This window comes from Tyto alba, unplaced genomic scaffold (genome assembly GCF_018691265.1).
Source record: "Tyto alba isolate M040663 unplaced genomic scaffold, T.alba_DEE_v4.0 Super-Scaffold_21, whole genome shotgun sequence".
NCBI classification, from domain to species: domain Eukaryota; kingdom Metazoa; phylum Chordata; class Aves; order Strigiformes; family Tytonidae; genus Tyto; species Tyto alba.
The window spans coordinates 1001211-1027029 of NW_024881295.1; the positions used below are offsets into that span (position 1 = coordinate 1001211).

General features: G+C 46.5%; 1 protein-coding gene across 2 annotated transcripts in view; it reads left to right on the forward strand.

The window, feature by feature from the left end:
* Positions 1-21502, forward strand: part of LOC104358450 (solute carrier family 2, facilitated glucose transporter member 3) — a 43612-nt gene extending 22110 nt beyond the window's left edge. Inside the window, exons 1-10 of one of the 2 annotated variants that reach the window (XM_042795385.1) lie at positions 10258-10413; positions 13474-13569; positions 14953-15113; positions 15411-15651; positions 15823-15985; positions 16666-16853; positions 17208-17312; positions 17732-17833; positions 18046-18249; positions 18783-21502. In XM_042795385.1, coding sequence (XP_042651319.1) covers positions 10399-10413; positions 13474-13569; positions 14953-15113; positions 15411-15651; positions 15823-15985; positions 16666-16853; positions 17208-17312; positions 17732-17833; positions 18046-18249; positions 18783-18998 — 1491 coding nt within the window. In that variant the 5' untranslated portion in view covers positions 10258-10398 and the 3' untranslated portion in view covers positions 18999-21502. Of the gene's footprint in view, positions 1-10257; positions 10414-13473; positions 13570-14952; positions 15114-15410; positions 15652-15822; positions 15986-16665; positions 16854-17207; positions 17313-17731; positions 17834-18045; positions 18250-18782 lie in introns of those variants that run through there. The other variant, XM_042795386.1, reaches the window with a different exon arrangement.
* The last annotated feature ends 4317 nt before the right edge of the window (positions 21503-25819 follow it).

The window sequence follows — 25819 nt, forward strand, 5'->3', positions numbered from 1 at the left end:
TCCATAAGTGGTACTGGCTGTGTCTGCCAAAAAGCCTGCTTTAACTGGCCTCCCGCCCTCCCTCCCCCCAGCCTGGCACTGGCGCAGCTGATTGCAGGACCTCTGCCTGCCCTGCATGCTGAGGACACAGCCACAGAGATGCAGCCCAGCTCCCTCCAGCCACCTACTGTCTCCCAAAAGGCTGAAGACCGAGGAGGGCAGCTCTTCACTCCGACTCATACTTTTAACCCTGCGGTGACCACAGCATCCTTTTGAAAGGGACTTTGGGACAGAAGGGATGGAGGTCCAGCTGCAGAGGCTGGGAGAGGCCCAGGCAGTGAAAAATTATGAGGGAAGGCGTGATGAAAGGAAGCCTGACTGGGGAAATGAGGAGCTACTGATGAGTAGCAGGGCAAAAGCAATACATGTCAAGGAGAGGAGTGTACAGAAAGACATACACTGGTCAGAAGCAGATACAGCAATAGGTAAAAGGACAGACAGAGAAAATACAAAGGGACAGAAGGAGACCTGGAGAAAGAGAAAGGAGGGAAAAAGAAAAAAGATGGCCTGGCAGAGAGAAGGCACAAATACAGAAGGTGCCAAGATCTGGATAGAGGAGGGTTATGTGACATGCAGAAAGGGAGGCACCCGGCCAGTGGGTACAAACATGGCGTCTGGTCCTGCCTAGGGGAGAGTTCTGTAGAAGGGGAAGTACTGTTGTTTTAAAATGCTGCTTAGCAGGGAGAAGATTACTGGCTGAAGAGACCGGGTTTAAGTACTGGATAGATTCCTCAGTCTTTCCCCATGGGTGATTTCTCTTCTGTATGTCCCTTGTTAGCCCTCTTGTAGCTCTGTCAGTAGCCAGTACGTAGTCCCTGCACTATGGCTCCTTGCTATCCTAGATCTGCCGTCTTGTTTCTTTAGTTACTGAGCTGAGGAATGGCCAGCTCTACTTATCTGTGTCATCAACAGAGGAATCCACGCTCTTCCTCATGCATCCAGTCTCTGCTTTCCCAGGTCCATTTCCCCATACTCACATTGTTTGCAGAGCAATAACAGACTTGGCAGGAGAGCTAATTCAGGAGTATAATCTCTTTTGAACAAAGTGCACCCTGTTCCCACCTGGTCAATTAAACTGGAACAAATCTGTGCAGAAGCACTGACCTGAGGCCAAGCACTTTCCCTCCTGGAAAGATTATGTGATGGCTTCCCCTATGAACACCCCCTCAGACCTACCTGGAGCTGTGGCATGGACAGCTCATCCCTGCTGTCTACTGCCTGTCCGCTCAGGCAGACCACAGCAGGGTTGGAGCCAGCTGTGTTGGTGGTTTCTGTGCAATACATACCTGTACAATCCAGATACACCCCAGTCCCTTCAAGGAATGACTCCAAGAGAGAAGCCCCCACTGGAACAAGTGGCGTAGATGCTTTATGAAGCTGTTGCTATCATAGACCAAAAGCCACAGAGCAATGCTGAGCCTGTTTCCTCCCAACTGTCCCACAACAAGTGTTATCTCTGGGAAATTCAGAGCTGAAACTTCTCAATACTGAAAATATTTAAAACATCTCTGCCTCTAACCCTATTCTTGAAGGAGTCCCTGATCTCTCTGCAGCTGGCCTGTTCCTTATTGAAGAATGGGGCCACAGTGAGAGCTGTTTCAGAGCAAACAAAATATTTTGTGAGGAGGACTCCTGCTGGAGTAACATGGATTGGAAGGAGTGAGCTGTGCAGCCAGGACTGTGACCTCTCCAGTTTCCAAAGCTTTCTCGGGAAGAGGCCTTGGCCAGAGCAACCATAGCTCCTGTGCAATTCCCCACAGCAATCTCTACTGGCAGTTGTCGCTGGGGAGTACCAAGATCCTCTCCTTACACTTGTGTAAGTGCAGAACAGCACTTGTGGCCTACCCCATTGCAAATGGTGATATAAAAATGTTAAAAGTATTGCCCTTCACATCTTGTTGGAAACATACAGATTTCTTTGAAGATTTGGTCAGTAATGCTATGTTTCTTAATGCTTTCAGCAAAACTCTTATCTCTATTGTTCAAGCTCTTTCTTTTTCCGGGTTTTGAGACCTTATCACTGCAAAGAGTGATATTTTTTGCACAACAGAATACTGAGAAAAAACCTCCTTCATTACTTACAACAGTTTCCATGTAGGATTTTATTTTGCTTTTGTTAATGTGAATGATAATGTAAATGTGAATGTTTGGGTTTGGACAAACTGTGCTCAGTATAAATAAACAATAAAAATATAGGTTTTCAGATGGGGAACAGGTGAATACTGGTACACAGAAATGCATACATATAAACAAACATAGTAAATACATGGATGCAAGAAAGCACATATATGCAAACACAAACAAAAATACAGCTATATATTGTGTATACATTCATATGAACACATATATATGTACATACCTTTGTATGAAGTAGCACATGTGCAAGCATCTTCAGATATTTAAATGTACTCTCAGAATTAAAAGCATGTGCATATATTTATACATGGACATAAAGTAATACACTTGTACATGTTTTAATTATTATAAATTAATGCACTGGTAATCTCACACATGCTAGTATTTGTACAGGCATGAAATAGCATGCATTGCACATCTGTTTATATATCAGAACATAAAGTTACTCAGATATGAACATTTTATATAGAAATGCAAGTGTAATGCAGGTTCCAGAGAATCTTCCACCCGCCCATAGAAGCACACCTGAGCATTTGTGTACGCAGCATCCTTGCACATCTAGGCTAGCTGAATGTAACCACTCTAGTTTTCAAAAAGATGAGGAAGGCCATGGGCAAGCAGACACACGTGTGTGTAGGAGTGGAAGTGAGCCATAAAAGGGTGCAGGAATGATCCTGGGGGAGGACAGAGGGAGCCATGCAAGAGCCAGACAGGTTTGTCTGAGCAGAGTGGCGTCACTGGAGGGTGAGGAAGGAGGCTGGGGAAGAGACAGAGAGCATGAATCAGGAAATGTGTGGTCTTCCTCTGAAAAGTTCCTGTATAAAATGAGGAGGCAGCTTAGGGGAGATGCCCACCCTGGCTTGCTGGCACTCTGTTTCCAAGGGGGAGCAGGGCAGAACTGCTGGGATGGGATGATGAGGCTTGCATGCCAGGGTCCCTCCCGGCCCTTTCTGGTGGCTGACCCTGCTGGCAACGCAGAGCGTGACTGGCTGCATAAAGCAGCTCTTCCTAAAGGTGGATTTAATCTCATCTTTCCTCGCCTGCTCTGCCTGAATCTCAGTGCAGGAGCAGTGTGTGGTGTTTTGGAGCACTATTCACATATCCCTCGTTCTTGTTCTACCCAGCTGCTCCTTGTGCTCCTGGCTACTGAGCAGCAAGTGGGGGGTGCTGTACCTGTCAGGGGGGGAGGGAAGCACTGCCACAGGGCAGCTCAGAGCATCTCCTGCTGGGAGAGGACTGATAAACCCCTGTGTGTCAGACTGGCTTAGCCATTGTTAGCCCATGAGGTGAAACAAGCCCTCAGAGGGAGAGGGGCAGGCTCAAATCCTGCTGCCTGAGTATTTCCAGCTGCAGCAGCTAATTTTAGATTACAACAGCAAGGGGAGCAGAGATGGGTCAGCCAGGGGTTTTGTTTCTTTCCTCTGAATCCTGCTGCTGTAATCGCATACTATCTCAGTGAGCCATTTTCACAGCCTCTGATCACCCCACCCCAGGCTATAACCCTTCATGCCATTGATGGAAAAGGTAGTGTGATTCAGGCCAGGTACTTGGGAGCAGAACATGGTGTGTTTGTGAATCCGCAGCTCCGCTTGTGCCCGGTTATGTGTCAGTGTGTTTCTGTGTCTGAGCTGCTCTGTCAGTATATGTGTGTCTAATGTGTGGATTTGCTGGGGAGTGTGTATGTACAGTGGGTGGTTTTAACTCTGCATGCTGTATGTGTATGTGCTGGCTGTGCATGTAGTTTTCTCTTACTAATGCTGGGGTGTAAGAAGTATGCCTAAATGGGGACATGAGATAAGGTAGCCTACACCGCCGAAACGCCTCCACCCCGTGCCGTGGTGTGCAGGCCCAGACTGGCTCCATGTGCCATCAGGCAGCATGCCCTAGCACCTATTGCACTGCTGCTGGGTTGACCAGGCTAGGCATAAAATGCTGCTGTGAGGAAGCCTGTGCTTTCTGATCAGTATCTGTGTGACTGAAACACTGCAGCTGGTTAAGCAGCTAGAGAACATTGTCTAGCTGAACTCGTCAGACTTCCCGTCATCCTTTCAATGGGCTGGCACAGTGCCCTGCACGTACCAGAGGAGGATTCTTTTTATGTCTTCCAGAGAAAAATTGTTTCCCCTCCTTAATAAATAATTTTTTTCCATCTGAATGTAATACTTTCTAAAGAAATGTGAAGGAAAGATTAGTTTTGTGAAGACAACAAAAACAACCCACTCCCTATGCATGTGCTGTTCAGCCCTCGGGAAGAGGAGAGAAGGGTCATCTGAAGTCTCAGCTGAATGGCAACCCTAATTCCCTCTATCCCATATCTTCTGTTTCTCTTCAGGCCTCTTCCTGAACCTATCCCCATCCCAACCATGCTTCTGAACTATGGGTATTTTCCTATTGCTATGTTGCTGCTTAGGACTTTGCTAGGAAATTCTCTTTGTAATTTTATTCCTCAGTCCATTTTTTTTTTCCCTCTACTTATGCTGATGGTTTTTAATTGAACTTCATTAACCAGGTTGTTTTCTTACATTGTCCTTCAAATTCAGTTTCTTGCTTAGTGTGGAAAAAGCCACTGTGAGATGCAGTAGCTGATATATAAAAAAACCTCACCACAGATATTTTTTGCCAAAGCCTCTCGCTCCTACCCTGCAGCCTCCTGCTAGCTCACCCCTGAGATCCCATCACAGCTCTGCTGCTGCCTCCGCCGCCCCAGGTGCTGCAGCATCCCAGCCCAGGACTGGGAGGTGTGCTTTGGGGCAATTTTGGATGTAGTTAACCTGTTGCCTGTACATTCCAGAGAAAAGGAGGCAGAAACTGAGAGATTGCAAGGACAGTTGCTTATGGAAACAACATATTTGCAGCATTCTCTGAGTCACGTGCATGTACTTCATTATTACTATGCTTAGATGTGGACCAATGCTAGACAATGCTAGAATAAAGCAAGAAAGCACAAGAAAAAGGCAAATGCAGAGATATATAGTTCCTCTCTTTGACAGAAAGCCTGGTTGCCCAGGCAACGTCAATCAGAAAAAAGCAGGCTTATGGCCTACATACTGGGCAGGAGTCTTTTTCCAGTCAGAGCAGAAGAGGATGACAAGGCCTGAAGAGTTACAGGAATTGACACTAGGAGACCTTAGATGACTTTCTGGGGGTTGTCACGTCTCTCGCGTAGCACCAAAATATGTACAGGAAACAATTTTCAGTATGATGCTACTGCTCGTGGTTTACTCTCCATCGTGTCGGTTTCTGCAGAACTATCCGTTTTTTTTTTTTTTTTTACAAAGCTTACTTCCCCTTTGCAATCAATTTTTAATGTATTAAAAACTTTTGACTTCAGTGATTTGATTAATCAGCTAGGTTAATTAGGAAAGTTTTCAGAGACATTAGCTCCAACCTACATTTCACCATGGTGGAGGGCAGAAGTTAAAGGCGAGTCTGGTTTAATGCCATGATCTCTCCAGTGCTGTGCCTGTGTTCTCCTAGTTGGGTAATTCTTCAGTTTCATCTTTTCCATCTATTCACCTGTTATCCCTTTTCCTCTGATAGTTTGCTGCTGCTTTTTCCTTCCTTTTCTCTTTTATTCCTCTGTCTTGCCCTTCTAATCTGTTTTAGTGCTGTCTTTCTTCACCTCATTATGCCATTTCCTTTCTTTTTCTTTTTGCCTTCTGTCTCTCCATTGGTTCTCTTCTCACTCTCTTAACCTCCTGTTATCTATGGGCCAACCTACTTCCCACCCATCATCTTGTTTCTCTCTTTTATCTTTCCTCCTTTTTCTCTACTCCTCAGCACCTCTCAACAATAAAAGTTAGTCATGGATTGTGGGGGAAGCATCTGGTCCCTGCTGGCTCTCATTCTCTCTCCTTTGTTGTGAATGCTCTTTTGTTATAATCAAGACAAACAGAAAAGCACAAAATCATCTCTTAAGGCAAACACTGCATAATAATCCTCCTTGTCCCCGCTCCTCTTATCTCTGAAGAATTTGTTCTTCAGGCAAAATAATAAGAAACATGAGAAAGGATTTACTAAACTTGGAGGGGAAAGAGAGAGACTGCAAAGAGCTTCATAGTATGGGACAGTAATGCTGAACTGAAAGCTGGGCAAATAAGACAAAGTAACAAGTGTAAGTTGAGATATAGCTTGCCAGGAGCTTGGGCAGCAGAGTGATAACCCTGTTGATCAGTCTCTGTTCCCATTAGGTTGTGCAGGCATGGACAGGATTAAAAAAAATATTATTTTTTCAAACACCCAATTTCTTGTGCTTTCTATTCATTTGTCCCTTGACCCAAGGCCTTCTATATATGAAATGTGTTTGCCAGACAACTGTACCTGTTGGAGCTCCAGTGACATTCTCAAAAAGCCACAGCAAGGTGTTTCTGTGGGGTCACATGCCAGCTCCAGTCTCTGAGGTAAATTAATATAAGAATAGGCTTGCCCATTGTTGGGGCTCTTGCTTAATGTTAAATAGATATTCTCAGATTAAAACAGCTTTCCTCAGAAAATGTGAGTTCCCTGGAAATGAAATGTTAGTTAGTATGGACTAGTTTAGACACACAAATGTTCTCAAAGCTAAAAAGAGAGATCTTGTTAAGCAAAAGGATGAGCTTTTCCCAATTCCCGTAGCTACATGGTTAGAATACTGATTTTTAGTGTGGGGCAGCCAGCATCAAGTTCTACCTGTGGCTGGTTCTGCCTGGCCCTTCCCTTAGAAATCTTGTATCTGGCTGGCCACTGGCAACCTGCTGTGGGCCTCCGTAGTAGTGCAGTTAATGCACTTTGCATAATACACAAGTATTATATTCACAAAAAGGACTAGGTGGATAGTTTTACTTGGTGCAGTATCAGATAGCGCTGCTAAGGAGGGATCAAGGTACTTCCCCCAACTTCAGAATCTTCAGAAGAATTATCTGGGATGTGGGAGGTAGGTGTGTGTCCTAGGACAGAAACAAAACTGATATTTATGAGGAACAGGCTGTGATGCAAGCTTCAAATCTAAATATTTGAGCATCAGCAGATGAATTCAGACTAGAGCAAAACTCACTGAAATGGGAGGGTGGGATATTTTCCCCATGTTCCTTAGGGAAATTCAGATTTTGGTGATGCATTTTGACCTCGTGTCTCTTTCTTACTGCTGTTTACTCCACCAGCTCTGTGAAGATAAAGAAGTGTCACTCACTGTGTTCTGCAACATGTGTTAGGGATTTAATTTTCAACTAAAATCTTACTGCTTCTAAATTGGACTGGTAGCTGTGTATGTATTTAATCTAATGTTGAAGTTTGTATGGCTCAGCACTTGCAGTAGTCATGTGGGTCAAGAATAAACAAGGAATGAGGCCATGTCAGAAGAATGCTTTACGCAGTCTGAAGATTGCCTCTGAAATTTGGATATGCTTAAGAACCTCCCCAAATATGGGAACTTCCTACACTTACCAGTAAATGAGTTTTTCCAGAGCTAAGGCCAAAGTTTGAGACAGCTGAGTGATCGGATTCAAGGTGGAGTGTGGTATGCTTGCAACCAAATGGAAGATAAGCTAGGAAAAAGAAAAATAAATGTGAGCCAAGATTAGTCAAACAAAGAGTGTTAGGGAATTAGAGTTGGATCCAGCAGCCTGACAGAGGCAAGGCTGCCACGGCTCCTCTCTCCTGGGTGCAACCAGTAGCAAGGCTGAGCATGTATTCCCCATAGGCCTATGCATAAAAACACACATATACACCACATACATAAGTACACATATATACATGGCTGCGACACAGATACAGACAGACACACAGAGCATTTACACAAATGCAAACAGCACCAATGGCCTCATCCTGTTCCTCTCTCAGACTGAGCAGGATGGAAGTCCAATAGTGGGAAATATAGATATACATAAAAATATACATATATACATGTACACAGATCTATATGTGTGTATAAGGTAGATCCTTCTAGAAGCTGGGTTCAGACACTCAATCTGCTCCCAGATCCCAGTCACCTCAGTTGCTGGCACCTGGGCATATGAGACCCCAAAGCCCTACTCCCGTTGCTGGTATAGACCCCATCACTCACACACGTACACAAGCACATGCACATACACAGCTGGCCAGGATTCCCCTGGTCCCTGCAGTAGCCAACCTGCCATGGCCATGGCCTCTCTCTTAGAGACACAGACAACAGTGGGTCTCACCCCTATAGACCCCCAGACCTCATAGTTTCTCTGGCAGCTGGCTGGGACTGTCCTGGTCCCTCCAATAGGCAGCTCCTCCCTTACAGGCACCTCCTGGCTGAGGCCACTTCACCCACTTGCCAGTTGGTCTGGCTGGATCTTTGCTAGTGCTCACACCCTCACCTGCACACCTGCACTCACTGTACCACGGGCACATGGGCCCCTGTGACCTGGCACTCAGACCCCCATACGCACCCCATCACCCATCCAATTAGCATGCCTCACCCAGGAAAAGAGTTAGAAGTAGAATTTAATAGCCAGATAAGGCAAACTGCGCTAACCAAGTGCAGCGCAAGGCTGGACACATGTACTGGCCAGCTAACAGTTTACATGCAACCAGTTTTCCCCTCATCTCTTAATTTCCCCTCTGATTCCTTCCCTAAACATTCGGTAGTAAGTCCTGTGCAATCCCAAAATGCTCTCCCCCAGCACCCTGTCCTGTGTCCACTGCCCCTGCACGCAGCACACACATCCCCTCCTCCAGGCTGAAAGGTGCTCCAGCCCTTGGCTCTTCCTGATGGGTTTCACACTTGGACAATTGGGCTGATGAGGGGCAGGCCCAGGCAGGGAGCCCCTTCCTCTGAGTCTTTAATTTGGGTTGCCACCCGGCATTGTGCCCCTGTGCTCCTGTGGCCATGTGAAAATGGGACCTTTGATGTGCTGATGGCTCCTGTGATGGGCCTGGGAGTAGCTGGAGCAGGTTGTTATTTGGGGTCCTCCTCCCACCATTGTCTCTCTGTGCTCCTTTGTGGGAGTTTGGAGGAGCTTTTATCACATAACCTGAGAGGACCGTGCAGGCATCCCTTGCCCTTTTACACTACTCTTACTGTTTGGAATAATATTTAACAACAAATATAGAAATACACATGAAGTCAGTAAGGGAATGTGTCACCCTATTTGTTCTGTTAATTTCCAGTTATGTGTGGTCCAAATGTGACCAAATGTGGGGTCAATATGTCACCATGCCAAATAAACAGCAGAAGTGAAATTAAAATGTGCTTGTTCTAGTTCTCCGGAATCTGGTGATCGCTGGTTCCAAGATCATTTTCCTAACAACTGAAAGATGGCATAAGTCAGCTTTGTCTCCTTGCCCTCAGCCCTCGCTCTGAGCTGCTGCAGTATTCTGGAATCAAAATGCTTGGCAGATTCTTAATTCAGTTAAGACTTTTATTGTTTGACAGCGGTTTTGCATGAGATTCAAAGCACAGCTCTTCAGTACTGTGCTGGAAGTTTGGCAATTGTTTGACCTGGAGGATGGACAGCAGATGAATACGAAGCACAGTAGAGCAGTTGTATTGAAGTGGTACAAATTTGGGACCAAAAGCAGTTGCAGCATAACGACTTCAGTTTTGCCCTCGTAATTATAGCCTTGTAGAAAAAAAAAATAAAAAGAAAACAATCAATCAAACAAAGGATCTCCCCCAAACCAGTTACCCAGAACTGTGCCTCATCCACAGCTTTGGGAGGAGGGACGAGCATCCCCAGAGCACAGCACTGGCCTTCAGGCTTCTGCCCGTGCCCGTCGCTGCCGGCCTCGCCCTTTTTCATCACGGCACGTCGCGCAGCTCCTCCGGTGCAGGTCCCCGGGGACCCAGCAGTCGCTGACACCGAGAGCGGGGCCCAACCCCTCCCGGGCGCCCTGCGGGCCCGCGGGCCGCCGCTCTCCATGGCCGCCCGGCGGCGCGGCACGCACGCCGGCGGAAGGGCCGCTGATGTCACTTCTGAAGTCAGAAAGTGGCGTGAGCCCAGAGGACCGGGTTGGTTTGGGTTTGGTGTTTTTTTGTTTTTTTTCTTTTTTTTTTTTTTTTCGTAATTACGGGATGCCGGGGAGCTCCTCCCCGGTCCCTCCCACTAGCCCCCCCCCTCCCCTACAGAGGCCATAAATCCGCGGGCTTCAGCGGGGAGGGGGCGTGGGCTCGCGCGGTCGCGGTCTGGGGGCGGAGCCGCCGCCTCCTCGCGGATTCCGTTAGGTGCGAGCGCGGCAGCCGTTGGCCGTTCCTAGTCGCTCGTTCGTCCGCCGGCGGCGATGGATGCGAAGAAGGTGGGCAGGGAGCGCGGCGAGCGGTGCTGCGGCCGGCGGGCAGCCGCCGCTCGGTCCCCGGGCGCCTCGGCGGGCGGGGGGGGGGGGGGGGAGTGGTCGCAACCGGTGGGTGGTCGGGATTCATCGTCGCCTCGTCATCCGCCGGCGGGTGTCCGCTGGCCGTAGCGGGATGGGTGCAGACCGCTGCCGCCGGCCTCGGGCGGGCGGCTCGGGAAGGGCCCCCTTTGCGGTGGGGGAGAGGGGGGGGCGGCACGCTCTTCGGGAGGGGTGGTTGCAGATGGCGAGGTTGATCTGTTTGCGTGCCTGTGGCCTGATGATCCCCGTGGTGCTATCCGTACTTTATTGTATTGATCACGAGGTTTAGCTTGCTGGCAGGGCAGCGTTTGTTTGTCCCAGGGTTCGTGGTGTTAAAAGGGGGATTGCTCCTAAAGTAATTTTGTGTGTGTGTGCGTGTGTGTATGTGGTGGTGGTATGGGTTATAATAAAGAGTTGTAGTTTTTTTTTTTTTGTTGTTTTGTTTTTTTTTTTTTTTATTATTATTATCATTATTTTATTTATTATTTTTTATTATTTTATTTTATAGAAGAAAGCAAATCATATTCTTTACCTCTTTCTCTTTTGGAGAGCCTTTCTCGGTGTCGTAATTCATCTGCAGCTACGAGTGAGGCGTGCGCCAGTGGAGTGAGCTAATGACTGCGTGTTTGAGTGCATGAGGGGAGAAAAGCAGGCAGGCGTGAGGAAAGGGAGATGCCAGATACCCGGCTGATCTCGGTGCGGGATGGCAGGGGATTACAGTTCACGCAGGAACAGCAGAATCGGGGAAGACCGGGGCCCTCACCGCCATATTGGTGGGGGGATGCGGGTAGCGTGAGAAGATGAGGCGGAGGAAGGGAAAGCATCTGGTCCTGGTCGCTCAGGGGAGGGCTGGGAGGCCTCTTCAGCGAGACTGAACGGTTTGTACTGCTCTGAGGTTCCAGGCAGTGAAGAAGAGGGGGGCTGGTGAGAAAGCATCTCCTGGATAATGAATGCAGCTGATGCCTGTGGTCGGAGGGAGGGGTGGTGGTTTGAATTCCTTGCTGGTGTATAGACCTTGGCCTTGAGGCTTTGGGTCGAGCGGGTGTACCTCTACCATTTCTGGGCTCCCTGTTTGCCTTTTGGGAAGTGAGGCACTTCCAGCAGTAACAAGTGATCCACACTTTAGATCAGTCCGGCTCACTGGAGGGGGTGTGTCAGGCCCAGTCATCTCTAGGGGGTAGGAGCCTGGGTAGGAGATGAATAGCAGGCAACAGCCAGAAGAGAGTATGAAAGAGGGTAGAACTAAGCTCATTATAGCTTATGTCTGTATCATGTAGGTAAGGGGCTAATTACAAAGCAGGTACCCTGTGGTGCCAGTTCACCCAGAAGAAAAAGGCCAGCTGTGACCACCACAAGCCATAACAAAGCAGGGCCCTGAGGGGAAAGCTACTCTACTCTTGTGGTGACTCCTTGTGTTGAAGATGTGAAGAACTGTGTTTTGTCCTTAGCTTTGTTATACCTGCTGACTGGGGATGACCTGGCCTGGAGTCCTAAAAGTGCTTAGGTGTCATTTACAGGTGCTTTGAAAGAGCAGTGTCCTTGTGGTTCTGTGCCAAATTTCCTTGCAACAAAAATGAGAGGAGTGGTCACTGGGTGGCAGGGAGAAGGCAGCCTAGACTGCTTATGGCGTGTTCACATATGAATGCTACCTCAGGAATCATCTGCCCCCAGCAAGAGAAGGACCTTGTCCCCTTTGTCTCCATCGCTAACCTTGGCAGGAAGAGAGCTTAGACATGGTGTAGGTGGGGGAAACCATGCCCGAGAGTAATTTCCCCGGTTTCTGTTTACTGGGGCCTGATAGCTGTGTGAGGTTGTGCAGGCCAGAAGCACCTATATGTTTGGCTTGAAAGATTGGAAAAAGTGCCATGAACACTGGCAAAAGGTTATGGGCAAAAATTTTGGGCAGCCTTCGGAGGCACTGCTCCTGGAGCTGAGCTGAAAATTGAAAGACTGGGAGAGCTGTGACAATAAGCCCCATTAAGTACTTTTCTCTCCACTGCCAGCCTTAGGACAATAATTGGTAAGCCTTGGAAGAATGGACTGTTAATATTTTTGGAAAAGCTTCCAATCCTGCCTGAGTCAGAAACACGATCTTTCCAAATTGTGCAACTCAAGTACTGGCAGTCTAAGTGCCAACTCATGAGTCACCTGCTCCCCCATGCCTCCCTAGCATGGAGCTGGCTTAAATGTCACAAGCTTTAAAAACATAGAAGATGTCAGATGCTTTTCACTGACACATTTCTCAGTCTGTGGGACTTCTGAGGTTGGACCTTCAAGCTTCCTTTATGGCTCCGAGGGCTCAGCAGTTTTTATTTTAGTTTAATAACTAGAGATTAACATATAGTCAAATTCTAGGGACTGTGCTTCATTTAAAATTCCAAGTATTGCCACAGCTTCAAGAAAAATAAACTGGAAGGTTGGCAGCACTGTTGCTGCAGAGGCTGCTGTGCCAGGTGCCCTGAGGCAGGGTTGGGAAGCTCCATCCTGGGAAAAACAGGCCTGTTGCTGAAGAGTGCATGTTTTAACTGTTAGAAGTGACTGCCAGTATAGCTCGTGGGCAGATCTGAGACTCAATTTATGGGAACTTGTCAGTTTTCAAGGGGAAGAATTAGACCCTTGTTTCATGACATGCCAGAGATCAGCAAAAACTTTTCTGTAAAGCAGATCAATCAAAAATAACAGCCAGTGTATTCATTACTAATGAGCTGAGAATACTTGATGAAGATCAGGAGGTAATAAAGGGGAGATCCTGATAGGCCCTCCCAGTCACAGAACTTTTTTCCTGCTGTATAATTGCATTTCCCTTTCCAGGGTCAGTGTTATTGGTACCCACCCTTGCTGCATAAAAGTCCATTCCCTGCCCTCGGCACACTTGCACGTGGCACCTATGAGCTTCAGCTGCTGTTTATGCTTGAAGAGAAACTCAAGTTGTATAGAAAGCGTGAATTATCAAATCAACTAATTGTTTTCTTTCTCTTTCCACAGAAAATCACAGTGCCCCTTATCTATGCTGTTTCCATTGCTGCCATTGGATCTCTCCAGTTTGGGTACAACACTGGTGTCATCAATGCTCCTGAGAAGGTGAGACAAGAGAATGAATTGGGGAGATGGTATGAGTGAGTGAGGGACTGATAGGAAAATGAACGCATAGAAAGGACAGGAGATGTCTCCCAGGCAGCTGCTAACTTGGTTCTGTTTTATGAAGTCAAGAAGACATTCAAAAGCCCTTCAACTACAGCAGGGCAGGACAGGCAAAGTTTTGGGGAGGAGAGAGAGCAAGTGGAGAGGTTAATTCTCTTAATTAGGAGTGCAGGGGGGGCAGTAGGGCTCCATCTGCCATTTTCTGGTAGGTCTGTATTTGGTGGGTGGAAGAATGTGAGCTACTTCAATTTTGAGTCAGAATAAACCAGCTGTGGCAGAAGGAACATAGAAAGCAGTGTGCAGAAAACAGTTGAGGGTTTGTAGGAATTAGTTGCTCTAGTTTAGTTTATCTCAGGGACCATCTCGGGTTTCTTTATTTGTTTACTCATTCCTTGTGTTAAGTGTAGATTCAGTGCTTGTAAAAGGGTTGTGATGGAGGCACTCTGATCAAATCATCTCGTGACTGTAGCCTAAGAAGAGATGAAGAAAATGAGAAATGTGGGGTTTTTTTGTAACTATAAGATGGTTCCTCTCTCTCAGGAACTGACTCACCAATACCACATCCACACTGTCTCCCGGAATAGATGTCACATCATGGGGGTGGGGTGATGTGGTATGAGCTGTGGGTGTGTGGTTCTCCCTAGCTAATGTCCTGCTGCCATCTGCTGGGGGCAAACACTGGGAGGCCATGTCCCCCTTGGCCCTTGCAGAATTTCCCTCATTATCAAAGAGGATGTCTTGGAAATTGGCAACACAGACATGTCACATCCCCATGGGACAAGGAGGGATTGTCTTACATAGCAGTGCAGTTTTTCCGGCTCACCCCAGTGAAACTTTATGTGCCTCATAAACAAACTATTTCCATCCCAGAAATCCTGTCCCTGCTGTCAAGAGTTCTGGTATTGCCAGAAATGTTTTCTTCCACTCTCTGGTCATGTTTTCTTGCTCTCTCTCAGCTGTCTCACAGCCCCTCTCAGGCACCACCAGTGACTCACATCGTCCAGAAACATTCAGAAGATAAGCCTGCTTTCCTTAATAAACACTGGCTCACACACCCCCACCACCCCCCCGACATTCAGTGAAGCAATCTCTCACTCATCATACTGCTACCCATCTACTGAGCTTCTCAATGAAAGTTCCTCTTTCTGCACCCTCATCTTCCCCTTGTATAATTTGTTGCTGCCTACTGTATTTTTAGGGTCTATCCTTGCTTCTTGCCTCCATGAAAACACAATGAAGACCTCAAAAGTAATCTCCCCTCTTCCCAGTGCAAATTGCCTCCCACTGGATGGTAACTCTGTCCCTGCCTGGTTTCTCTTGCAGATCATCCAGAAGTTCTTCAACAGAACCCTGTCAGAACGGAGTGGGAAGGCTGTCTCTCCAGAGCTCCTCACCTATCTGTGGTCCCTTTCTGTGTCCATCTTCTCAGTAGGAGGTATGATTGGCTCCTTCTCAGTCAGCCTGTTCGTCAACAGATTTGGCAGGTAAGTTGGGAAGAGGGATCCAAGCCATTAGGGAATTTTTCCCTTCTACAATGGAGTGTTGGGAGGAAGAGGGCGCAGGTGAGAGGGAGGAGGAGGAAGCTGAGGAGGAAGCAAGAATGTGAGGGCTGCAAAAAGAAAAGAAGGGGTTGCTGCTGAAAGAAAGCAAGAGGTGAACAGGAATTATTCTGTTCTGCCTCTGAGACTGAGGGGTCATGGGTAGATTTATCTCCAATGATTTTCCCACTGTATTGCCAGTTTAAGCTCAGCCTTGACATCTTTATTTCTTTACTCTGTCAGGAGGAACTCCATGCTACTGGTGAACATCTTGGCCTTTGCTGGTGGCGCTCTCATGGCCTTCTCTAAGATGGCAAAGGCAGTGGAGATGCTGATTATTGGACGCTTCGTTATTGGCCTCTTCTGTGGTCTCTGCACTGGTTTTGTGCCCATGTACATCAGCGAGGTCTCACCCACGAGTGTTCGTGGAGCCTTTGGCACCCTCAACCAGCTGGGCATTGTTGTGGGCATCCTGGTGGCCCAGGTAGGCTTGGCACAACCTGATCCTGCCCTCAGGGGAAAGGAGGGTTGTGGGAGGGCACGGTGGGCCACATTTGCCATCAGGTGCAGTATGTAGTCCTGTCATACTCACCAGTGGGGGGGTAAAGAGCTAGAGTATTTAAATCACACTGTTTCTCACTATTTCTTGATGTAGATCTTTGGCCTGGAGGGGATCATGGGAACTGAAGCACTTTGGCCACTGCTTTTGGGATTCACGGTCCTCCCAGCAATCCTGCAGTGTGTGGCTCTTCTTTTCTGCCCTGAGAGCCCCCGTTTCCTATTGATCAACAAGATGGAGGAAGAGAAAGCTCAGGCAGGTAAGAAGTTATCTCTGAAGGGGCAGGGCTGTATTCTGGCTCCCAGCCTGCACTGAACTTGAGTGGGAGGCCAGGACTGACTGCAGTTTGTGGTGGATTAGGGTGTGACTCCCAGAGGGCACCAGCCCTACCCTCCCAGCCTTTAGATTGCACCAGTGCTAGGAAGTGTGAGAAACCTAGCATCCCAACAGAGGCTCTAGGTGGGATTAGGATAGGAGGAGTGGCACCTGGCCTGGTGGGATGTAGCATAGCCAGCTGCAGCTCTGTCAACTCCTCCTAAAAAGCAGGAGATAGGCTGACATTTAACAAGGAGCTTGGAGGGTGTTTCCCTCTCCTACTGCAGAGGGCTGGAGTCAGCTCTGGCAAACATGTGAACAGAATTAGGGATCAAATGTAAGTTTGGAGATCAAACAACAGGAGCAGGACCTGGGCCTGTTTCTATGCTGATGACAGCATGGCAACCTCTGGGTTGAAAATATGAGCAAGGCTGCATGTGGAGGCTTGTTCTTTCCCATGTAGCAGGCTCAGTTACACCAACTGGCATGTGGTCCAGTCTTTCCAGTGTGCCTCCCTGAAATAGTCGGGGGGTGGGGTGGGAGTGGGGGTGCAGGGAAGGAAAGGGGGGAACCTACTGGCCATGGGTGTACTATACCTGGCATTTTTTGAATTCCTTCCTCCAGTTCTCCAGAAACTTCGTGGTACACAAGATGTGTCTCAAGACATCCTGGAGATGAAAGAAGAGAGTGCTAAAATGTCCCAGGAAAAGAAGGCAACTGTGCCAGAACTCTTCCGTTCTCCAAACTACCGTCAAGCTATTATCATTGCCATCATGCTGCAGCTTTCCCAACAGCTCTCGGGCATCAATGCTGTAAGTTATCTTCCTGTCCCACCTTATCACTGGTTACACTTGTACTTGCCACTGAGAGAATTGTGCTTCCAAAAACATCCTCGCCCCTTCACTAGAAGTCACTGTTTTGTGATGCTGCAGACATTACTAAAATGGAAGGTGGAGATTATATTTGCTTTCACTTTCCCCCTATACCCTGGCAAGACATTGCAACCTTGCACCAAGTGAATAAACCTTGACTGGAAGCGTGCTGTTTTATACTGTTGAATGCTTCTTAGAACCTTCCTGTTGGGCCTGCAAGCCATTAGGCAGAGAATGAGGGACATGTTCTCAAGCACTCGAATCATAATGTGCAACTTTTGCTTCTCTTGCCAGGTATTCTATTATTCTACAGGGATTTTTGAAAGAGCTGGTATCACACAGCCTGTGTATGCCACTATTGGAGCTGGAGTGGTAAACACTGTCTTCACTGTTGTGTCGGTAAGTGGAACAGGGCCTTACAGTGAGAGATAATTTGTCTGCCTAGGCTTTTTCAAGAGATGTGACTGAAGACAAGTAGCCAAGCTGTGGCCTATGAGAGCAAAGAAAAGAATGCATTATGGGAGGAGGGGAGGGGACAAGGAAGTATTGTTATGCTTTTGGAAGTAAGGGAGGGTGAAGCGTGCATGGGGGTGGGAAAAGAATGATGAAAGAAGGCAGTAGCGGGAACCAGAGAGGAAAAACTTGTGACAAGGATGGAGGAGCCTGATGACCTGTACTGATATCACCACTAGCACTGAGGGCTACAGATAGGTTAAAAAGGAGATGCGGGGTACACTGAGCAAAGGAGCCTCTTCTGCTCTTGAGGCCAATGCCACTAATTTTTTTTTTTTTTTTTTCTCCTCCTGCCATGTTTCCAGCTGTTCCTGGTGGAGCGTGCAGGGCGCAGGACCCTTCATTTAGTTGGTTTGGGTGGCATGGCAGTGTGTGCTGTTCTTATAACTGTTGCTTTAGCTCTGAAGGTGAGTAATTAGTGTTCTTGTGCAGACTGACCCCAGCAGGGGACCCATAGGACTGTACATCTGCTTTGCCCTGTAATTCTGCCCTTTAGGCAGGTACAGCTGGGGCTAGCAGTGTTCTCAGTGCAGCTGAGAAAGCTGTGACACTGGAGATGGCATTGTGCTGTGCCATGTTTCCCTCAGATTGCAGCTGATCATGTTTTGTTTCCTCGCAGGACATTGTGGAGTGGATCAAATACATCAGCATTGTTGCCACTTTTGGCTTTGTGGCACTTTTTGAGATTGGCCCTGGCCCTATCCCATGGTTCATCGTGGCAGAACTCTTCAGCCAGGGCCCACGACCTGCAGCCATGGCAGTGGCTGGTTGTTCTAACTGGACTTCAAACTTCTTGGTGGGAATGCTCTTCCCGTATGCAGAGGTAAGGTACCCAGTTTGCAAAACACTGGGAGTGCTTCAGCACTGGAATAGCTGTGTAGAGTAGTTGTAGAATCTCTATACTTGCAGGCTTCAAAACATGACTGTATGACCCTTAACAACCTGATCTTTCCTTAAAGTTGTCCCTGCTTTGAGCAGAGGGCTGGTCAGTCTTCCAGAGGTCCCTAAATCTGTGTTCTGATTGTTACTGAAGGGTAAGAGTGTTGTGGCTCACCTTATATTCTGCTGTCTTAACTGTCTGTAGCTTACAAATAGTTGGAAGAGCCATCTTAAGTAGTCCATCAAGGCTTTCCCTTTTAAAAGCCTCAATTTTGATCTCCCCCAGGACCATAAAGCATTTCAGAAGCCCACAACAACCTGATTTAATCTTAAAATGCTGTATTGAGAAAGTAAGGACATTGTTGGAGAAAGGTGTTAGAAATTTGACCTGTCAACAGCAAGTGACCTTGCAAATGACCTTGCATTTAGGCTTACGAGCTCTTCAAATTAAACCTCCTGCTTTTATCCTCCTTGCAGAAACTGTGTGGCTCCTATGTCTTCCTCATATTCCTTGTTTTCCTGGTCATCTTCTTTGTCTTCACATTCTTCAAAGTGCCGGAGACCAAGGGCAGGACTTTTGAAGACATCTCCAGGGGCTTTGAAGGACGAGCAGAAGCTAGCCCCACGTCCCCTGTAGAGAAGAACCCCATGGTGGAGCTGAACAGCATACAACCTGATAAAGAAGTTGCCTAAGATTCATGGCACACCCCTTCTCTGACTCTTACATGCTTAAAGAGTCATTAAAGGAATGAGCAAAGAAAACCATGAGAACTGGGACATTTTTTCCCCCCTCAATTGCTGCTATTTTATTCTTTGCGCCCACACATTCACCCATCCTGCCAGGCTTACCAGCATTAAGCAAATCTGATATGGGTGATCCCATTTTCAAGTACTGGAAGGCACCTGGCACTTGCAAAAATAGTCTCATCTTCCCTGTTACAAACATCAGAACAGAGAAGATCTGGCAGTATTTTTGCTTTTCTCACATATAACTGCTATTTGGGGTTAACATACTTATGCACGCAGTGACCGTTACACATTTGAATCTAATTACTATTTTTGTAGTGAGTTGAAGTGACCTGATAAACAAGTCCCCATCCCTATGAGTCTTCTCTGTGTGTGTGCAGTGTTACACTGGAATTTAACAAGCCTACCAAAAAGCCATCTCTTCACTTTTTCCTATCCAGTGTACACTTTTTTCAGCCTCAGGAAAAAGGGGACCAAGCTACATGCATATTTTTTTCCTGCTTTTATTTTTTTGTATAGACAGACTGAAAGCATACTTCTACTTAAGTTTATTTATTTGTATGTCACTTTGTAAATATTTATTTTTTTAATGGTGTACAAAAATGTACAGGTAATGAAATTGAAGATGTTTAAGAGAAATAACTATTCTAACAAGATGCTGTAGTCTTGAGGTGCAATAAGACTGTAAAGGAGAAATGTGGTACGAAGCAGGAGGTAAGGCATTTTGGATGGTGTGTACAACAGTTATGCACATCACCTTTAAGTTATTTGTGCCCTCTGGAAAGAAATTCAAAGAATTGCATACTAGTGAGATGTGTGTGTGTGTCCACCAAAATCTGTTTGGGGATTTTGTGGGTGGCAATTTTAAGTATTGTTCCCAAGTGTTGATTGGAAAGTGTGGTATTGCAGCAAATGGGTGTTGTTGGTTTATATTTTCAGTCGCGGTTAAGCATTGTATGGGATAACTGAGGGTGGTGATTTTACTTTTTGGTTTCTCTGATGTATTCGAGTAGGTCAAAGTCTGAAATTTGCAGCTGTTACTTAAGGGTGTGTAAGGATAAAAAGTATTTTCCAAAGTTGTATTTTCTTAGGAATTGTTCTTAGAAATATTAGACAGAGGCATGTAGCATGACCTTTTTTGGACTCAGGCCTGGTTGGTTATGTGAAAGTTCATAAAGCTAGAGATGCAGGACTAGAGATCAGAGTTACTGGAACTTAACTAGCTTAGCAGTGTGAAGGGTCTGTAGTGCTCGGTCCACTGGTTGGTTGCAGGCCAAATGTTTTTGCCCCATGGAAGATCTCTGCAGAAGATCTCTGGAAGATCTGCATGATGTGATGCTCACTAGTGTGCAGCATGCTGTATAGATGTGCACAGCTCTGTGGTAGTGCCCCTGTTGGAACGGATATGGCAGGTTGTAACTGTTCATCAGTAAATATTGGTCTCCCCACTTGTCATACTGCTAGGAAATCGAGAGTGTATATACACCTACCCTTGCTGCCAAGCTAGCACAGTTCAGTTGGACAAGGCAGAAAGTAGCACATATGGTATACTTAGAGTTAAGGGGTGGGAGCTTTGCTTCACTGCCTGCAGTGCTTTGTCAAGAGAGTCTAGGCCCGTGTCTGTCCAGACCTGCACATGCTATCAAAAGGTAGCACAGAGGTAGGTCCAATTTAAACCCCTCTAAGATCTGCTTTTTTGGACTTGATCAAACTCAGATCTACCTGCAAAACTCATGCTGGAGTTCATCACTGGATATCCTAGAAGAGAGGCAGGCCCTTAGTTTCCAAGGTGGGTAAGAAGAAGAAAGGCTCAGGAAGGCAGGAATGGCAGCACGTTCGCTGTAGCATGGATAGCCCAAGCTTTCTTGACAACATACTGCTTCAGAGCAGGTCAGAAGTTTACCATTGGTGTATATTCTGGGGGTGTGTATGTGGTGCTTTCAGTAACTAGAGTTATGACATTTCTACCTTCCCTAATGAGAAACAGTTGCAAAGATCAGTAAAATTTGCTGCTGTGAAATACACTTCCTGTGACTTAATTTGAAATACTCCAGCTTTGCACAATGCAATCCTCTTGCATCCAATTTTCCCTAGCTTTCTATCGGGCTTCTGTGCCAGATATGTATTCTCAGAAGTATTATATTTCCCAACTTTAATATTCTGGCTCAGTTATATAGATTTCTATGCCCTCTGACTCTGGCACTTCCAGACATCGTATTTCTCTATGGGCATCTATATGTTAGGAAAATTCCCCTACAGCTGTGCATAAGAGCATTCCATTTGTTGCTTCAGAGATGTGTGTTGGATTGGACTGAAATGTGTAGGTCTTTCTCACATAGTATCTCTTTATTTTCTTTTTCTGTAACAGCTTTGTGAATATTTTGGGTGGGTTTTATATGCTTATTAATGTGGTTGTTTCCTGTTTTTAAAATAAAAACTATAGAAATAAATATCTGGTTTGGATTTTATCTTTACCCGGTAGGTCTTCTGTTTTTTACTCCTTTATCACAGCCTGGGACTATATCCTGGAATGTCCCCCAACTTCTGCCCTGCAACCTTTCTGGGCAGCACAGCACCCTGGATTTGCTGTTTTATTCTAGTGTAAATAACCATTTCTCTCAGCCTCTGTGCATATCACCTTAATAAATTCCCTTACTAATTTTCCTTAGGAGTTTTTAAACTAAAAATATGTGCTTCTCTGGCTCTTGTTTGCCCAAATACTTTTGTTTGCATCCAAATCCTTTCCCAGTATTTCTAGGTAACAGGACGGGAGAGGGGAGTGGCTGGAGGTTAGGAATCCTGCCTGGAGCTAAAACGCCTGGGACTTTTGCCCCTGACCTCTTCTGAGAGTGGTCCTCAACTTCTCATTCGTGAAGCTGAAGAGGGAGCCCTTGCCCCTGCAAATGCTTTGCTCCCTCTGGCAAGTGCTGGTAATGTCCACCTTGGAAATCTTGCCTGTGTACTCTTGGTACCAGGTGCCTGAAAGGAGCGGGGTGGTGAAGATGAAACCCCAGTGTCTGGAGAGAAACCACTCCCTGTGAGCTGTTCCCTTACCCCAGGGACTGTGGCACTTCTGACCCACTGGCAGGTCTGTGGGGTTCTTCCACCCATGGATCTCCTGCCTAGGGACTACTGAGCACCCACTTATTGCCATGAGGCAACAAGTTCTTGTTGTGCAACAAGTTCTTGTAGTGCACCCATTTCCCTGACCTACAGCCATCTTACAAGCCCAAGGAGTATAACTGTTTCACAGCTGAGAACAGCTCATCAAAAAGGAGATAAAATATCCTTCAGAGGAAGAGGATGGAGGGAAGTGAGGAAGGAAAAGACAACCAGGAGTGGGGCAGCAACAGACTTGAAACTACTTAGAGAGGCTGGATATATCACAATGCATGGGACTGGATAGGATACATTTCAAGGGTGTTGTGACACATCTAAAGCTGCTGAAAGAATTGCCTGATGTGATTATGAGACTGCAGACTTTCATCTGCCATCCCCAGCAGCTGGAAGAAGGGTAACATTGTGCCCAACAGTACTGTAAGCAAACAGAATGACTTGGGGAATTCCAGACCAGCCATCCTTGCCTCAGTAGTACATCCTACTGGCACCCAGTGCCAAAATTGCGACTGACAATGTAATCAGGAAAGATTGATACTGGTTTACCAAGGGCAAACTGGCTGCCTTTTAGAATGAAAGGACTGGCTATATAGATTAGGGCAGAGTGGCTGATGTAATATGCTCTGACATGAATGACACTGCAGGTACTGTCTTGCACAGTGTACTCCTTTGGAAGGAGGGGGAGGGATGACAGCAAACCACTCCTCAGCATACTGGGAAATGGGAAGATGTAAAACATCCCAGTGGAGGTGAATGACTAGCTCTTCCTAATTCCATGCTGGTGTCCTGGCAACCCATCACAACCCTTCAACACTGACATGAGGTAGAATATATCAGAAACACTAAGCATAGTACCTACACCAGCTGATTGTACATTAAAATCTCCTGTAGCACTGAAGGTTGAACTGAAGTCAGAGGAAAAGCTAGATAGACTCAAGAAAGCTGTGACCAACTGAGCAAATATTAGCAGATTTACCCCCAACCTTTTAATGAGCAATATCTGGAAATAGAAGCAGCATCCCACAGCTGTTATCACTACATACTTCTGATGTTCTGCTGCTGTACATTCGATATATGTTGTTTTTCTTGAGCATGTAATTTGTAGAGATGCATTTGTCCATGAAACATTTGGCAGCTCCATAAGGCCAGAGAATATGTCAATGGAGAACTCGTAACCAGACATAGTATGAGCAAGAAAGGCTTCACACTAGCTTCAGCTCATACATAATGGTCATGGGCTGTTCTTTAAGAAAAATCCAACAGTGCATCTATCTAGGCACAAGCTGCTGGGCCACTAACCTGTTCTGGTACAGAGATGGCCATGGTGGGACAGCCAGCAGGATGCTTCAGTGTAGAAGGCAGGAACTAAGATAGCAGGCCATACAGGTTGACATGCATTTTTATGTGTACTGGGGTGTGGAATAGGCTAGAACAATACTAAAAGAGGTGGGTCAGACATTGTGCCAAGGGCAAAGTGCAGCATGCCAATATCTGCAGGTTAGGATGGATCTGAAATGGCTGGAGGTGGGACCCCATAGTAGCTACTGGTCTATTTTTTCACCCATGTGACATGGTGCTTCAGAGAATAAGGCATTGTTGTCTCTTTGCAGCCAAGCAGCCCTATGTTCAGATTTCTGTTTCAGTCCACTGAGAATGAGGAGCTGGCATTAAAGGCACAGACAGTAAATACGTAGAGGAAGGAGCTTATGGTTCCAAGTTCTAGGGTAATCAAGGTAGAATGGAAAGTCCCAGGTAGCAGGATTGTTTTGGAGGAACAGTTGACTTTAAAAGGCAAATAGGACGAAGGAAACAAAGCAGGGTGATGAAAGTCTTCTCCAGTGCTGAGGCCTCCCGACAGTTCACTCATAAAACCCCACCACATGTCTCTCTTAAGCTTCCCTTCCAAAGACACCATTTTTCTTCACGATCAGCAGAGACCTAGCTGATAAGAACTCATGTCCTGTCCCTCCTCACTCCCTGAGACACTGCTCCCTCTCTGCCCACGAAACGACTGGTTACACCACAGCCATCCACGGCATTAAACCCTAACAGTGCCCTGTTGGCACTAAGGCTGAGACGGATGATAACGGGCTACATGCAGCTTATCTTTGTGTCTTTCAGTGTGATTTATTCCTCTGTTGTTTCATTTACCTTCTCCAAGAGGACACTGGCACTTCTCAGTCTCCAGAGTTCTGTAAGAAAAGAGATAAAAACAGTTCTGAGCGTTTCATACCTGTCTCTCAAGGTTTCAGTGTGAATCAAGGTGGCAGACAGGGGGACATAATTTGAAATTGTTATTTCAAAAACTGGAAGAGCGGAAGTCTGATTTAAACACAGAAACATCTTCTATCCCAACTATGTTGGTCTGCACTTTTAATACCCTACCTTGGGCAGGTAATCAAGCACACTGTATGTGTGCAACCAAAGTGTTCACACCCACAAACCACATATCAGATATTTTTTTTATCTCAGAAGAAAGAGCTGGCCTCTAATATGAGTCTCAGCTGGGTTTGCAGTGTTGGTGGGCAGCCATGTCAAACATGGTTTTCATGGCTGTGCTCCAAAACTTGCCCAGGAACACCAAGTTCTGCAAGCCCGGGAGCAGCTTAGGCTCCCAGATCGTCCCAGTCACCCAGCACCTCCTGCAGCCCTTTGCACTGGCACAAGGGACAGGACAACCCCCTTCCTTTGTGCCCCTCTTCCACCACCTTGCCCTTCCATGCCAGGCAACGCTGGGTGGATGATGAAGCACCAGCCGTGCTGTGCCCCCGCAGCCTCCTTCATGTCGGGGCACTGCACAAGCAAATGCACACAGTGTCTGCACATCCAGTGCAAAATGGGTGAATTGGGGTAGGACCATTCCTGTGTTCCTTTTGGACTCCAGTCCAGCAAGGGCTTCCAACAAACTGAGGTGTGTCCTGCCTGCTCTCCTGCCCAAGTTCAGATTGCAGTGGCTGGTTCTGGCTCCCAAGAGCTGTTGGCATTTCCAGGCATTTCTCTCCCTCCTAATCCTCTCAGCACATTTCACTCCTTTAAGGCTTCACATGAGGTTTATATTTTCTCAGTCTCTACTTTTAAAGTGTTATTAATTCATGATGAACCTTCCTTCAGCAGGAGACAACATGGTCTCTCAGTTCAGTTCAGTTAACAAAAGGTTAAGTCCCAGACAACGAAAAAACCCCAAACTGTCTTTTTGTGAGCCACCACTGTGCACTAAATCTTTGTTAGAGCTTAATTTCTAGCCAGCCTTGGCACCTGTGGTTTGGCTGCCCTGTCCTCACACACACAGCCAGTCAGGAGGTAGACTTTCCATACCAAAGGAAAAATCCACCTCCTTCTTTACCCTGCTTCTTTTTTTTTTTTTTTTATTTATTATTACTCTTTTTGTTTGTTTGTTTTAGTTGTTGCTTTTTGTTGTTGGTATTGTTTTCAGTTTCCATTACACTTGGAAAAAGAAATCGGACTTACTCACACAGCAAAATTGCTCTAGACAATGTATTTGGAAACACCGAAGCCTTCCACTAATACAGTGCTTTTAATTTGTTTGTATGAGTGACCAAAGCATTACAACATACATGATTGCCTGTGAGCTATGTATGATCAGTGTCAGTATTGTTCTTGCATCAGCAAGAGAAAAAAATCAGAAGGAG